The sequence below is a fragment of the Nothoprocta perdicaria genome, unplaced genomic scaffold (genome assembly GCF_003342845.1).
Source record: "Nothoprocta perdicaria isolate Ctin4 unplaced genomic scaffold, notPer1 scaffold_117, whole genome shotgun sequence".
NCBI lineage: Eukaryota > Metazoa > Chordata > Aves > Tinamiformes > Tinamidae > Nothoprocta > Nothoprocta perdicaria.
The window spans coordinates 112,228-125,058 of NW_020454283.1; the positions used below are offsets into that span (position 1 = coordinate 112,228).

Below are 12,831 nucleotides of genomic sequence, written 5' to 3' on the forward strand. Positions count from 1 at the left end.
GCGCGGGGCCGGCGGCCGGGCGCGAAGCTCGGGCTTAGGGCGCGGGTCGCTCGTGTGCGGGGGCGGCGGCGGCCCCGGGCTTTCCGCGCGGCGGGGCCGCCCTTCTGGGGAACCGCGTCCGCGTGGGGAGCAGCGTGAGGGGCGCGGGTGAAGCGCCGCTGACGCCACGGTGCCCCGGGCCGTCCCCCCGGGCCCGTCCCCCCGGGTCGGTCCCCGCGGACGTGCTGCGGCGCCTCGTTCCGCTGCCTCCCCGGGGCCTCTCCCTGTCAAGGGGAATGTCAGGGCCGAGGATGGGAGCCAGAGCTCTAGTGAACAGAGACCCTTTGTGCTGCTCGGCTCCGCGCTGTCGTGCGAATCCCGTAGCGACCGTGGCTGAGCTCCCGGAAGGTGCTCGGGTGTCCCGATCCTGCTCGGAGCAGCAGGTTGTTGATATCCTGCGACCTCTTTGTGCATTGGTCAGACTCTAGTTTTCAGAAGGGAGGGATGATGCCTGCCTGCAGCTACAGAGCTGGAAATCAGTAGCTGAGCGGAGTGTCCRTGTCTTGTCAGAGGCCTCTGCAGGACAGCTGAGTTCTTGAAGGGACGTTTACGGGTAGATGCGRTGTGTGAACAGCCATGTCACTGGTAGTTGGTGTTTGGATGCGTGTAAAGAGTGTGGATAAAGAAACAGGTTAGGAGTATGATAGGAAATGGTGCTTAAAACAAGGTATGCACAAGGTAGTGCCTCACATGTATGAGGAAAGTCGATCCCCACTGTCTGTTGTTTGATGGTCGGTGCATGACTGTCAGTGYTGCCATGTACTGCTGTGTTGCCCTGAGTAACTGTCACGTATTTATGTGACAGATTTCATGTTAAATTCGTTACGTGGCCCTGCAGGGTTTGGCTGTGTTGTGTAGTGCCAGTGGAAGRCGCAGGTCCTGGCATGAAACAAACCACGTTTGGTGGTTTGTGGTGCTGGTGTTGTGAGATTAAACCCATCAGATTGAGAAGTTCCTGTGTTAGAATAGGGCTTATAGGTTAGAAAAGACTGTGGGGCGTGTAAAACTATCAGACCGTTCCTGTGGCTTTTTAAAAGCAAATACTCTGTTTCTTGTGCTGTGCCAAACGCAGCAAAGATGCTGTTTTCGTGAACTAGTAGTGATTTCCAAGCCCATGTTGTTAGGCTGAGGGGCGCTTAACTCCTGATGGGCCTTTGTCTTTGTCGCGGCAGCGTTTTGTGCTTGTCGCCAGGTTCGAGGGCAGTGCGTTGGCTGCGTGGCGCGAGGGCGGTGGGGTGGCACCGTGAGCTGGCTTGTTACGAGCACGAGAGCTCAGGGATGAACACAGTGGTGGTGCAATTCCCCCCAGGTCCCCGGGACGATGACCACGCTCACGCGGCAGGACCTTAACTTTGGACAAGGTAACGCTGCGCACGGCTGCGCACCTGAGTGCATCTGCTGTCACTTGCTGTGGAGACAAAACCAGCCTTATTTTGAAGGGCGACTCWATCTTTAGACTCTATCTAACTTTCAGGCGCTAAGGGAAAGTGGAACTTACGCACTAGTATGAGTAATGCTCTAAATGGTCCTCCCCCCCCAGCCCTCTTCATCGCTTCATTTTGCTTTTCAGTTGTTGCAGATGTTCTTTCGGAGTTCCTGGAAGTGGCTGTTCACCTCATCCTGTACGTCAGGGAGGTTTATCCTATCGGGATCTTTCAGAAGAGGAAAAAGTACAATGTACCTGTGCAGGTAGGGAAGTGGGAAGCTGTATGGATAAGCACATAGCAGGTGTTGGCACGCACACCAAAACAAGCTATGCCACTGCCAACAGTTCTTGCAGTGCACAAAGTCATGTTCAAACAATTTAGTCCCTTGTAGAGGGGAAAACACTTCAGCTGGAGCTGAAGACACAGAGCTCTGCTCCCAGGACAAGCATGTCACAGGGAGGAGCTGAAGCCTCTAGCCATGCACGGAGGTGCAACGTGAAAGCTGCTGCCAAGGAAGGTGGTTCAGACGGTGAATGCTAGGGAGGAGCTTCCGAGCTCACAGGGGCATGGGGAATAATATAACTTTTAATAAATAATAACTAATATATTTGTCCAAGTGTAGTGATCTGTGTCGGCTAACGAACCCTTCCATGCAAGATTGACTGGTTTGAATTGSCAAGTTAGTTGTGAAAAATTCCCTCTGAAGCACAAAACCAGTGCCCTGCARCACGCTAGCAGCGCTGTGTACAACTTCCTATTCAGTATTGGCCTGACTCRCCTCAGGACACAGCACCAACTGTTGCCTGTATTTGCTGCAGATGTCCTGTCACCCCGAGCTGAATCAGTACATCCAGGACACTCTGCACTGCGTGAAGCCCTTGCTTGAGAAGGTAAGATCATATAAAGGACCTAAGCCATGCAAGTTGACAGAGAGTTAAAAAATCTGTATGTACTTCTAAAGTTTTATTTACAGGTTTACCATATGCAAAACTAGCTTATACAAAAACTAGCTGGTAAAGTTAGTGACAAAAACAAAACATTCATAACATTTCCGTGCAGTTAAGGCACTACCTTGCTGCTGAATACTGCATTTAGATGCATCTAGTACATACACTTGAGGCTACACACCTATATATTTTCAATTTTATTTTCCTCGAAATTAACTTAAATGCATTCAGRAAGAGAATGTTCTGGTTAAGCACCCACTCAGTGGAGTAGTTTGTTGTAAGTCAGTGGGGTCAAGCAGGTTGGGARTCTGTTTGGGAATCTATTTGAAAAAAATCTGTTTGAAATCTGTTGAGGGAATGGCACGACCATATGGAACTTGACATAATGCAGGATGCAAGCAGGGCTGGCACCCTGTCTTACAGACCATATAATAGATATTTAAATGAAAACAGGAAGTTTTATATTGCCGTAGTACGAAGTTGATCTTTTGACCAGTGATTTCAACCTACATGAATTTAGCTCTCACGATCCATTCCCAAGTGATGCAGTAAGATGCCTGCACACTTCCTCCTTTCTTCCAAAAGGTTATCTAGAGAAGTGTCCCATTTACTGCAATTTCTAGTCTTGGACTTTGAGAGTTAGAGTTGCCTTGCTTTTTTTATCTTTCTAATCAGTCAGAATAATCTCACAGTGCTAAAGCTGTAGATAATGGCTAGTGCTGTGTGATKGGGTTGCAGAAAGTACCTGAAGCACAGCATGGGTGAAAGATTAGAGTTGCTTTAAGGAAGGGCTTTTCCTAATTCTGTTTGTTTTTGCAGAATGATGTGGAAAAAGTTGTAGTGGTAATCCTGGATAAAGAGCACCACCCCGTGGAGAGATTTGTCTTTGAGATCACTCAGCCACCTCTTCTTTCCATCAGGTAAAGCGTCCTGGTTTGCCTGCGCGGGGCACGCACGGCTTGCRGCTGTAGCTAGGTTCTGGAAGCAGCTCTGCTGCATGTGCATAACTGTCTCCTCACCAGCTCCGAGTCCCTGCTGCCTCACGTGGAACAGTTGCTCCGTGCCTTCATCCTGAAGATCAGCGTGTGCGATGCTGTGCTGGACAACAACCCCCCTGGTAAGCGCCTCTGTGGGGCCGGCGTGTGGCTGCACTCAGGGCGACACCGTCAGYGTCCAAATCCTCTCTCGTGGTTGTGCCCTGAGCTGCAGCCCTTTCTCTTCCAGGCTGCACCTTCACGGTTCTGGTTCACACGCGGGAGGCAGCCACACGGAACATGGAAAAGATCCAGGTGATAAAGGTGAGAGATGCTTCTGGCTACCTAGCTGTATGTGAGAGCTGCAGCACAAAGAATGGAAATTAAGAAATCTGGGCGTTTTCGAGTTACAGTACTAGAGCATCTTGAATATTAAGTTCATATGATGCATTTTGCAACTTTAAGTATATTAAAAATGTTTATGCCAACAAGGTAATGGAGAACTAACAGACACCAGCTGCACATCACAGACAATAGCTGCTTTGATGCCTGAGTGTAATGACACTTAATGCATGATGCCACCTGTCACTTCCAGTGCTCTGAAATACTGATACTGCAAACAGATAGTACMTACTCTGTATCTACTAGCAGGCAGTAGATACATAACTTCAAAGCTCAGAAAAGCAGTCCTGATCCCAGTTAGGATCTATGTGGATGGATGATTCTTTTATATAAGATATCAAGGGAAAACTGAGATTTAAATAAGGAGTGGGTTTTGATGGTACAAAACATTTATCTTTGAGGAAACCATGAACAGCAAGTTCACAAACAAAGACTTCACATAAGGGTCCTTACCTAGAGACCAGGAAGCAGCCCCCAGCCTTCCCAGTGAAAGTTATTTGGAGTACCTTAAGCCATGGGCAATAAAACTGGGGAATCATGCAATTATTTGAAAGGGAGGTCTGCTTTCTATTGCTAAGTAACAAAACTGATACCATACAAAAAAAAAAACCTTAAATTTGCAAGCTGTGACAGCTTTTGTTAAACAGGTAAATCCGTAGAATGAATATCTTGCAGTTGCAATTAAATGCTGGTGTCAAAAGCACAGCATGCTGGCTCATCACAGATAAGCCTTTCAAAGGAGTGAAGTRTTATCTTTGGGATAAATAAAACAGGTTAAAATATTAACTTTGCTGTAATTATGGTGCAGAAAGCAATGCTGAGAATTGGACTGTGCATGAAAACTGCAGCAGGAGTCTCAGGGCCAAGAACTGTACAAGTGTTGCTGTTGGGGAAGCTCTTGGGTTACTTTCAACAGTTGCGTGTTTTAATCCCTCATTGGCTGTCGCTTATTGAATACTGACCTAGTGCTGGGGAAGATCCCCTTGCAGCGTCAGCCAGCAGCAGTGGTGATAAAGCACCTTGTGTTCCTGCCCCTAGGATTTCCCGTGGATCCTTGCTGATGAGCAGGACGTGCATATGCATGACCCACGGCTTATTCCACTGAAGACTATGACATCTGATATCTTAAAGGTAAGCAAAGCACTAGCTTTAGGCAGCCAAAACCACCTGTAGGTTTATTTTTTTCTGTTTGACGCCCGCTGTGCAGTTAGCACTAGCTTAGTAATGCTGAGCAGGAGCTTAGGCCTGGTACATGCTCTGTGTCAGTAAAAAAAAAAAAAAGCAAGATTTTTCTTTATGAAACAGGCAGCCTGGCTCTTTATGTTGGAAGACAGGCATTCCCGTTTAAGATTTCCTAAGTGTTGCAAACCTTTCTCCATTCACCTGACGCAAAGTATAAATTTGATACTTACTTCTCTCCTGCAGATGCAGCTCTATGTTGAAGAGCGAGCCCACAAAGGCACCTGACTCCAGCTCTTCATCACCTTCAAGCCTCATCAGATCTTCCAGTGGAATGAGATCCCTTACAATCTATACCTTGATAAGAAGCCTCAGCAGCTGGCCTTCCAGGTGAATGTAGAGCAGCTGCTGCGTCTTGATTTCAAGTGCGCTTACCCTGTATATAGAACTGACTTGGAATGTGGAGCCAGAGCCTGTTCCCACATACACTTGGCTAAGAGTGAGGAGAGGTTTTGTTGCAGGGAGGCCCTGGACAGAGGGGGAGGATAAAGCTGATTGCAGGGTGCAGTCAGAACTTCGTACAAATCCACTTCTAGCCTTAATTAGGCATCTCCATTGCACACTGGTAATGATTYACCAGGACCTGCTGTGTGTTCCACAGAGCAATGGTCTCACACCACGCGTGGGTGAGGCCTTATGCAGTGTCCACAGTGGCTGTCATAAGYAGTTTTCAATAAATGCTAAGTTTTATGCCAGTGGAACTAGGTTGCATTTTATCTAAGCCAGCYGTCCTCTAGTGAAAAAGTAACTGCTTTTTTTAACTTGGATGGATCTTTTGCCCATTTTCCATGCCTTTTGTGGAATATGGCTGGTATGTCAGTTCTGTGAGAGGCTGTACAACTCCAATTTCCCCCCTTTCCTCAGGGAAACGTCCACCCAAGAGTGGAGATAGCAAGGAGGTTGCGTGCCAGCCCAGCAAGGACACATGTGGAACATCCCAGCCTTAACAGATCAGACAAGGAAAAAAACCTGTATCCTGCACCTTTCACAGGAGATGGAGGAGGGCCTTAGCACCAGTTCTGTGTGTACAGGAGGGGAAGAGAGAGACCCTAGGTTTGAGCTGAGCTTATTGGAAAGACACTTTTATAAGGTGGCCAGGACCCTCCCTGCTTCCTCCAAGAAAGGAGCGGAAGAACAAGACACCTAAGTCGTTTGCCRCTTTAACATTTTATATAGTGTTAGACTGTTTAGTACAAGCCAAGTGCTTTGGTAGTATGAAGATAATAAGGAAAAAGCCAAGCTCTAGCTTGTAAAAGGCACTTATGTTGTAAGGGATTCCTTACCTCCTCTTTCCCTRTTTTTTTCAAATAAAGGTGGGCAGGATGTGGACAGGTAAGACCCGTATCGTTGTGCTCAAATATACTTGTTACAAATGTAGCACCAGCAAGACAGCACGTTAAAAAGCTTTAGAGTTTCCTTGTACTATCAACAAGGTCTGATGTGAAAGACATGTTTATATGTGCAAACAGAAACAGGAAAATACCGTACAAAACAAGCATCTCCATAGCAGAGCCCTTAAAAACAGGGTCATAAACTGAACTGAAATAAAATTTTAGTTCTAGCTTTTAGAAATTCTATAGACAAACCAGAAAGTTTCCATTTCTTAAGACTTACATCTTTGTACTACAGCACAACATTATCACGACAAAAGATAGATGTCATCTTTATTGTCCTGTGGGAGGACATTAGTAATTGCACTAATCCATGGGGCAGGAGGAGGAAAGATGAAGACAGAAGTCCTTCCAAAGGGCTGGGCCTGCAGATGTTCTGCTCTGAACAAGGAAAAATAGCTGCTTATATTCCAGCTCARCTGTGCAAGACAGAGCCAGGACACTCACCCAAAGAGTACAAATGTAAGTGCACCTGTGACCACCTGGTTACAGTCCTGAGGTAAAAGAGAACACTTATATTGCTTCTTCATAATAACGTCCAGGGCCCAATGGTGATGCTGCTGTTTGTCACTCGGATCCCATACCATCCTGCCCAGAACTGGGTGTCTTGGCCTCCATGTTGAAACCAGATATAACGAACTCCAGCTGGGTAATTGTGGAAGGTGTGAGAGACCTGAAAGGAAAAAGAAAAAAATCCTTTATCAAATCACTGCCAAGCCAAACTTAAGAATCAAGTTTAGTGTTACATATTTCTCATAAACAATATAATAGGGAATATACAGCCCTTTAAATTAGTGTAAGGTTTAGCAGTCTAGGAAATGGGTCTGTAACACTTTCTGAAGCAAAACCCACACAATACTACTTGGGCCAGTTAAAGGAACACAAGCACAAGAATTACTCTGCTATAACTTATTTAGACAAAGCCTAAGTAAAGATAGGAGCATCTAAAAGGATTAAGTGCCAGAATACTGATGTAAAGCTGCTCACCTCTCTCCACATTGCATCGCTCCACTGCTCTATAACCACAGGCTCGGGGTGGAACTCCTCAAGGACAATATAATCTTCAGAGAGCAGCCTTACAGTAATTTCATAGCGGCATCCACAGTCAAATCTGGCAGCGTACCTGGAGAGGCAAAAAGGAATCAAGCAGGGGGGTTGCATGCAGCCAGTTTCCACAGGCATCATGTGCAGAAGTAAAGAAATATCATCCCATAGCTATGGAGAAACTCCAGAAACTTCCAACTATCCTGTCCGTCCCAGAATTATCACCTCCTTCCTGCCACTGAATAAACCTTGCTCAAAAGCTACAGTCAGAAATGATAAAGAACTACTTCTTAAAGCTTCAAAATTCACAACTTCTGTTTAGGTTATAATGCCAGAATTTCCAGTTTTCAATGCATATGCTTACCAGTCCTTGATTACAATTTCAGGCCGTTTCTCATCCATCAGCTCATTCCAGTATCCTTCATTCTTCAGGGTAATGAGTTGAGACTTGAGGCATAGCCTGCAACACAAACACAAGTCTGTAGCTTCACAAAGCACTTTGTCCTTCCATGCTTTCCCCTCCAACAGTTTTCATCTTATAAAAAGCCCATCCAAACCTTAATGGCCCACACTGCTGACATGGGCAAGGTATCCCTGTTTCTGTAGCCAAAGTGCACAAGGAAGCAACCTGGTTAGCTTTACTCCCATGCAAAAGGAAGTGCATGGGATTAACAGGAAGCATGTATGTGTAAGGGATGTGGAAGTAGCTAGGGCACCCCTGCAGACTGCCTTTACTGCCAGCTGCTCACATGGCAAACACCGGGCACTCCTGCGCGTTACAGAGTTCTGTCCTAGTCAGAACAGTCTAATCAGTTGGCCACAYATTAACTTTCGCCCGTTACTTTTGCTACAAGATGCACAGGGATCCCAGACATATTCATTATCACCGCTACAAAACATACAGAATATTCTTGGTAGGGGCAGAGGGATTTTGCACTTGGTGCAATKAACTCCCTCAGCAGCTACCTGTCTACTAGAGTAACTAGTTTAAAAGGTTAAGCTTCTTCCTAAGGAGCTTAGCAGACAGAGGGGAGGAAGCAAGTCTCTTCCTTCAGTTCCTGAGCACATAAATGCTGTTCTTACCCAAACGAAGTGACAAAATACTTGTGTACTTTTGGATCTGGCATCTCTCTCCCAAGAGGTCCAGGCAGCTCTTCAATCCTCCATCTATCTCCCTCATTATTATCAAGTTTCCAGTGCCGAAAACTCTCTACAAAACATCAATACCACCAAAGACTGTTAGATCTCACTTCAGTTTTCCACAACATCTCTGCTTTCCTTAAAAAGTCAACAGGAAACTAAGAATCCACATGGAAGAAATTTCAGATAGGCATTTTTTCCCCATRTAGTTTAGACTTCTATCAGTACACTGCCATTACTTTTAACATGTCTGCCAGCAATTGGGCCAATCAGCAGCAGCTTTTTAACCACACTGAAACGAGCAAACAAAAMCCCTCAAAAGCAGTAATGGAGCAGAATTAATACAATGAGATGAGATTTGAGCTGGACAAAATAGCCTGTCTGCTCAAATACTTAGTTCCAATMGCTGATAGTTTTATTATGGCATCATTTCTATCTACAGTGCAAATTAATATCCATTATTCATAGTACTTCAGTGATTCCAAAGATGTTTCTGGATCTCAGCCACAGACACGTATTTACCAATACTTACTTTACCCAAAATGGCCCTATCTGCAGCTGTGTCCATGTGGATTCACCTCACTCCAGCTCCATCAGTGGCTGAACAGTCTCACAGCACGAGCAGTGCTTGAGGATTGAGTACAGTTCCTACAGGACAGCCTTTTTCTGCCTGCTAGGGAACTAGCCCTCTACTGTAATTGATAACAAAAACAAACCAACCTTCAGCACTGGGATTTTTTATCAAGTTTCTCTTCAAGCTGCAGAGCATATAGAAGATCTTCCAGTCAGATATGCTTCTGTCCAGACTCTGAGTGTGAAACCCCTCCCGCTGGCACTTGCGCTTCCACAGGGTGGTTAGATCCACCACGTACCGCCACTGGGTGCAGACCAGCCTGCAGGCGCAGATCAGATCGTGGGCCGGAAGCATGGACAGCAACTCCACCAGCACATCTTCTGGGAGGTCACAAATGCTCGTCATCACGGACCGGCAGCTTCAATGACCACAGCTGTCAATATACGGGGTGGAAAATCTCCAGGCACCTACAGTAACAGAGAGGTCAGAAAGAAGGGTAGATTTTACAAGCTGTCAACAGAAACAGTGGAGGGAAGGAGCAGCACARGCTGAAGGGCTGGACTCGGGGGCTGTGCAGCAGGCCGAGGCCCAGAGGAGCCTCGGGGCAGCCCCTGCTCCCCTGGCTCCCCCTCGCACCCCTGGCCCGGCCGGCCCCACCTGCACTGCGCCCGCCCGTGCTCCGTGCTCCGGACACGGATGTTGGATGTYGGGCTGCGCCGCCTTCCGCAGCGGGCGGAGCGCAGGGCGGGCGCTGGGATGGCCCAGCCACCGCCCYGCGCGCCGGCAGGACATCCAGGCCTGCCCAGGGCTCCAGCCAGGGGGGAATGCTGGGCTGGCCACGGGCAATGCTGGGCACTTCCCAGCGCGAGGAAGGGGAGCCCGGCTGCAGCAGCTCCAGCTGCACCCCAGTGCTCCTGCGTTCAGCCCTGCGAGGCAGCGGGGGCCCGGGAGGCCCCTTCCCGCGTTCACGTAGCGCTGGCAGCGCTTGGGCCGTGTCGGGGACGCRCCCGGAGCCAATGCGCACAGGCAGCGCGCGCAGGGGGTGGGACGCTGCCCTTTATGAGCGCAGCCCTCCCGGCCCGTGCTGGCCGCCGGCTCAGCACCCTGCCTGCCACGCACCTGCCCGCGGAGCAGCGCCCGAGGTAGGAGCTCTGGGTGCCACTGCTTGGCTGGGTGCTACTGCTTGGCTTCCTCCTCGCGGGCCGCGGTGCGGGCGGGGGGCTGCGCTACGGGAACGCTGCTGCGGCGCCCGCCCTGCGTTCGCTCAGCTTGGAAACCCAGCTCATGCCAGCCCTGCTGTGTGGCAATGGAGAGCAGCCACCCCGAGGGTCTGGGGAGATTCCACACTCATATACCTCATGAACCCTCCATGCACCTGACAGCTACCTTGGTGTCCCTGCTGGATCGGGGGGTTGGACTAGATGATCTCTAGAGCTCCTTTCCGACAACCATGCTGTGATTCTGTGATTCTGTGAAAGCAGCTCTCAGGGTGGGCAGAGCAACGTTAGGGTACCACAAACAGAAATGGGAAGCAGGCCGGGGGCCTCCCCACATAGGGAGTTTGTGAKAAAGTCTTGCAAAGGAAGGGGAGAGGGGAAGCTCTGTCACCAGGCAGGGCCTAGTGCGATTCCTGAGGGAAATGAAGTTAGCAGAGTGTTTCTGTAACACTCCTCTTTGGGATTGCAATAGGGGGTTGGGGGAGGGGGATCCTAGATGAGAAATCCCTAATAAAAAGCTGTAGTAAAGTTATCATAAAAGCTAGGGAATTTTAAATGACTGCAGTGCAGACAGAGGACATGACAGCTCCGCATCTGCAGTGTTTAGGATTTAAGATGCTCTTCTTTCAGTGACTCCCTATTTCTTTCCTCCCTTACTAGTGTTAGCATAGCAAAGCTTCTCCAAGTAGCAAATGCCAGGGATATTTCACCCGCTTTGCTCCTAGCTCTGTCCTGGGCTTATGATGATTCACTCCTGAGGAGTCCGGCTGTGCCTGGGCAACTCACTGCAGCCGGACTCAGCAGGGCTAGGGCAGCGTCACGCCGCACCCCGGAGCAGCCAGGACTCTGAATCCGCACACTCATCCCTGGCTCTTCCTGCAGCACCTGCTCCTGACCATGGGGGCAGCAGGAAGCCTGTRGGAGTCTGAGAGCAGAGGTAGCACACGAGATAAAGCAAGTCCTCCCAGCCTCACTGCTAGTGCTATCTGGCCTCCGGAAAGGAAAATTGGGGCATCTCAGCTCAGTTCTCTTCAGTTATAACCCATGCTCAGACCTATGGCTCATGACTAAGGAGATTAAGTGCCAGCCTCAGCAGCAAGAGCTGAGCCAAACTGCAAGCAGGACTGGCAGGACACCCGTCACAGGTATCTGGGTACCACTCTGCAGATTTCACAAAGGCAGAACAAGCACGCAGATGTCTGCAGCCCTCAATCTGCAAGTGAAGTCAGTACTGCAACAAGGAGCCTGATTTCTGCAGAAGTGGAATTCTAGATGGACCAATTCCAGGCCAGCTCTGAAGCTGCACAAAGTACTAGCACTCCTAAGGTTCATCCCAGCCTCTTAACATAAGACACTGCCAAACTGTCCACAGTTGCCTGTGTTTGTTAGTTACGTTTTGTGGGTGAATTTAACGAAGGTCTTCATTTATGTCATAAAATATTAATGATATAATCTCATGCTTCAGAGTGCTAAGCCAGTGAGGATCAGGAGTGCTCGAGGCTAGGAAGCAATGCATGTGCTCTGAAACCAGGCCAGAACGGCCTCGCAATGTCCATTGCCCTTTCTCTAGTCCAGTGTTTGACACAATTGAGGGTGGGAGACCCCAAATCTGATGGGCCACCAGTCTGTAACTATGTCACTAGTCCTTTCCCCACCTTCTCCTCAGGAAGCTCCACCCAGCGTGGCCCAAGGATGGAGTCCCTCCCTGAAGCAGTCCTGATCAGGATCCTGGCTTCCATACCTGCAGTGGACTTGGTGCTGGTGTGTCGCCTGGTCTGCTGCCAGTGGAAGAACCTGGTGGATGGAGCCTCTCTTTGGATYCTCAAGTGCCAGCAAGAAGGCCTCACGGGAGCAGAGTTAGAGGAGGATGCAGAGAATTGGCAAAACTTCTACTTTCTGAGTAAGAAAAAGAGGAATCTGATCAAGAACCCATGCGGTGAAGGTGAGAGACCTGCACAGTCAGCCCCAAGGCCACTCACTCACTGGGCTGGAAGGCATYCTGGCAAATCAGCCTGTGCTGCATTTCTGAGCTGGGCACACAAGCCTTTAGCCATTACTTTGATAATCCATTAACTTTGGTTAATCTAGAGGATGTTTAGCTACAAGTAGCAGTAACCAAGCCTCTTAGCCCAAGCAACAACACATAGGTTTCCATATTTCACACATCAGCAGGCAAACTAAGCACCAACATCGGCTTCCCCATTGCGCTTACAGGTGAGTTTTCTGCAAGCTTTTTCAACATACAGTTTCCTTCTGGCTAGGGCCAAAAAAGCCCAAATGTTTTGGGACACACTGCTTCTAGAAATATCACTTAGCAATTTAGGTATGCACTGCAAGCCTTCTTCAGACTTCTAAAACATCGCACAGAGGAACAGCAAACAAGGAATTTGAAACAAATCCCAATTACTTGCTTACAAAGTAAAAATTAAAGAAAAAA

The 12,831-nt window shown here is 48.5% G+C and overlaps 3 protein-coding genes and 1 long non-coding RNA gene across 5 annotated transcripts in view; 2 read left to right on the forward strand and 2 right to left on the reverse strand.

Annotated features, from left to right (window-relative positions):
• The first annotated feature begins 250 nt into the window (after positions 1-250).
• Positions 251-5,968, forward strand: MAD2L2 (mitotic arrest deficient 2 like 2). The gene is made up of 9 exons (XM_026053594.1): positions 251-422; positions 1,349-1,400; positions 1,610-1,728; positions 2,285-2,356; positions 3,233-3,333; positions 3,436-3,530; positions 3,638-3,711; positions 4,828-4,920; positions 5,215-5,968. The coding sequence occupies exons 1-9, from the start codon at positions 276-278 to the stop codon at positions 5,254-5,256; spliced, it is 795 nt and encodes a 264-aa protein (XP_025909379.1). The 5' UTR covers positions 251-275; the 3' UTR covers positions 5,257-5,968.
• Positions 5,969-6,501: 533 nt separating this feature from the next.
• On the reverse strand, positions 6,502-12,185 carry LOC112959570 (F-box only protein 6-like). The gene is made up of 6 exons (XM_026053595.1): positions 12,136-12,185; positions 9,324-9,644; positions 8,547-8,673; positions 7,828-7,923; positions 7,407-7,542; positions 6,502-7,092 (listed from the first exon to the last, which is right to left on the reverse strand). Exons 2-6 carry the CDS (start codon positions 9,580-9,582, stop codon positions 6,946-6,948), a joined length of 765 nt encoding a protein of 254 aa, XP_025909380.1. The 5' UTR covers positions 9,583-9,644; positions 12,136-12,185; the 3' UTR covers positions 6,502-6,945.
• Positions 9,578-12,831, forward strand: part of FBXO2 (F-box protein 2) — a 5,953-nt gene continuing 2,699 nt past the window's right edge. Inside the window, exons 1-2 of one of the 2 annotated variants that reach the window (XM_026053597.1) lie at positions 9,578-9,660; positions 12,061-12,336. In XM_026053597.1, coding sequence (XP_025909382.1) covers positions 12,087-12,336 — 250 coding nt within the window. In that variant the 5' untranslated portion in view covers positions 9,578-9,660; positions 12,061-12,086. Of the gene's footprint in view, positions 9,661-10,289; positions 10,320-12,060; positions 12,337-12,831 lie in introns of those variants that run through there. The other variant, XM_026053596.1, reaches the window with a different exon arrangement.
• LOC112959574 overlaps positions 12,265-12,831 on the reverse strand; it is a 35,002-nt gene continuing 34,435 nt past the window's right edge. Inside the window, exon 3 of the long non-coding RNA XR_003251636.1 lies at positions 12,265-12,290. This is a non-coding gene — a long non-coding RNA (uncharacterized LOC112959574). The remainder of the gene's footprint in view (positions 12,291-12,831) is intronic.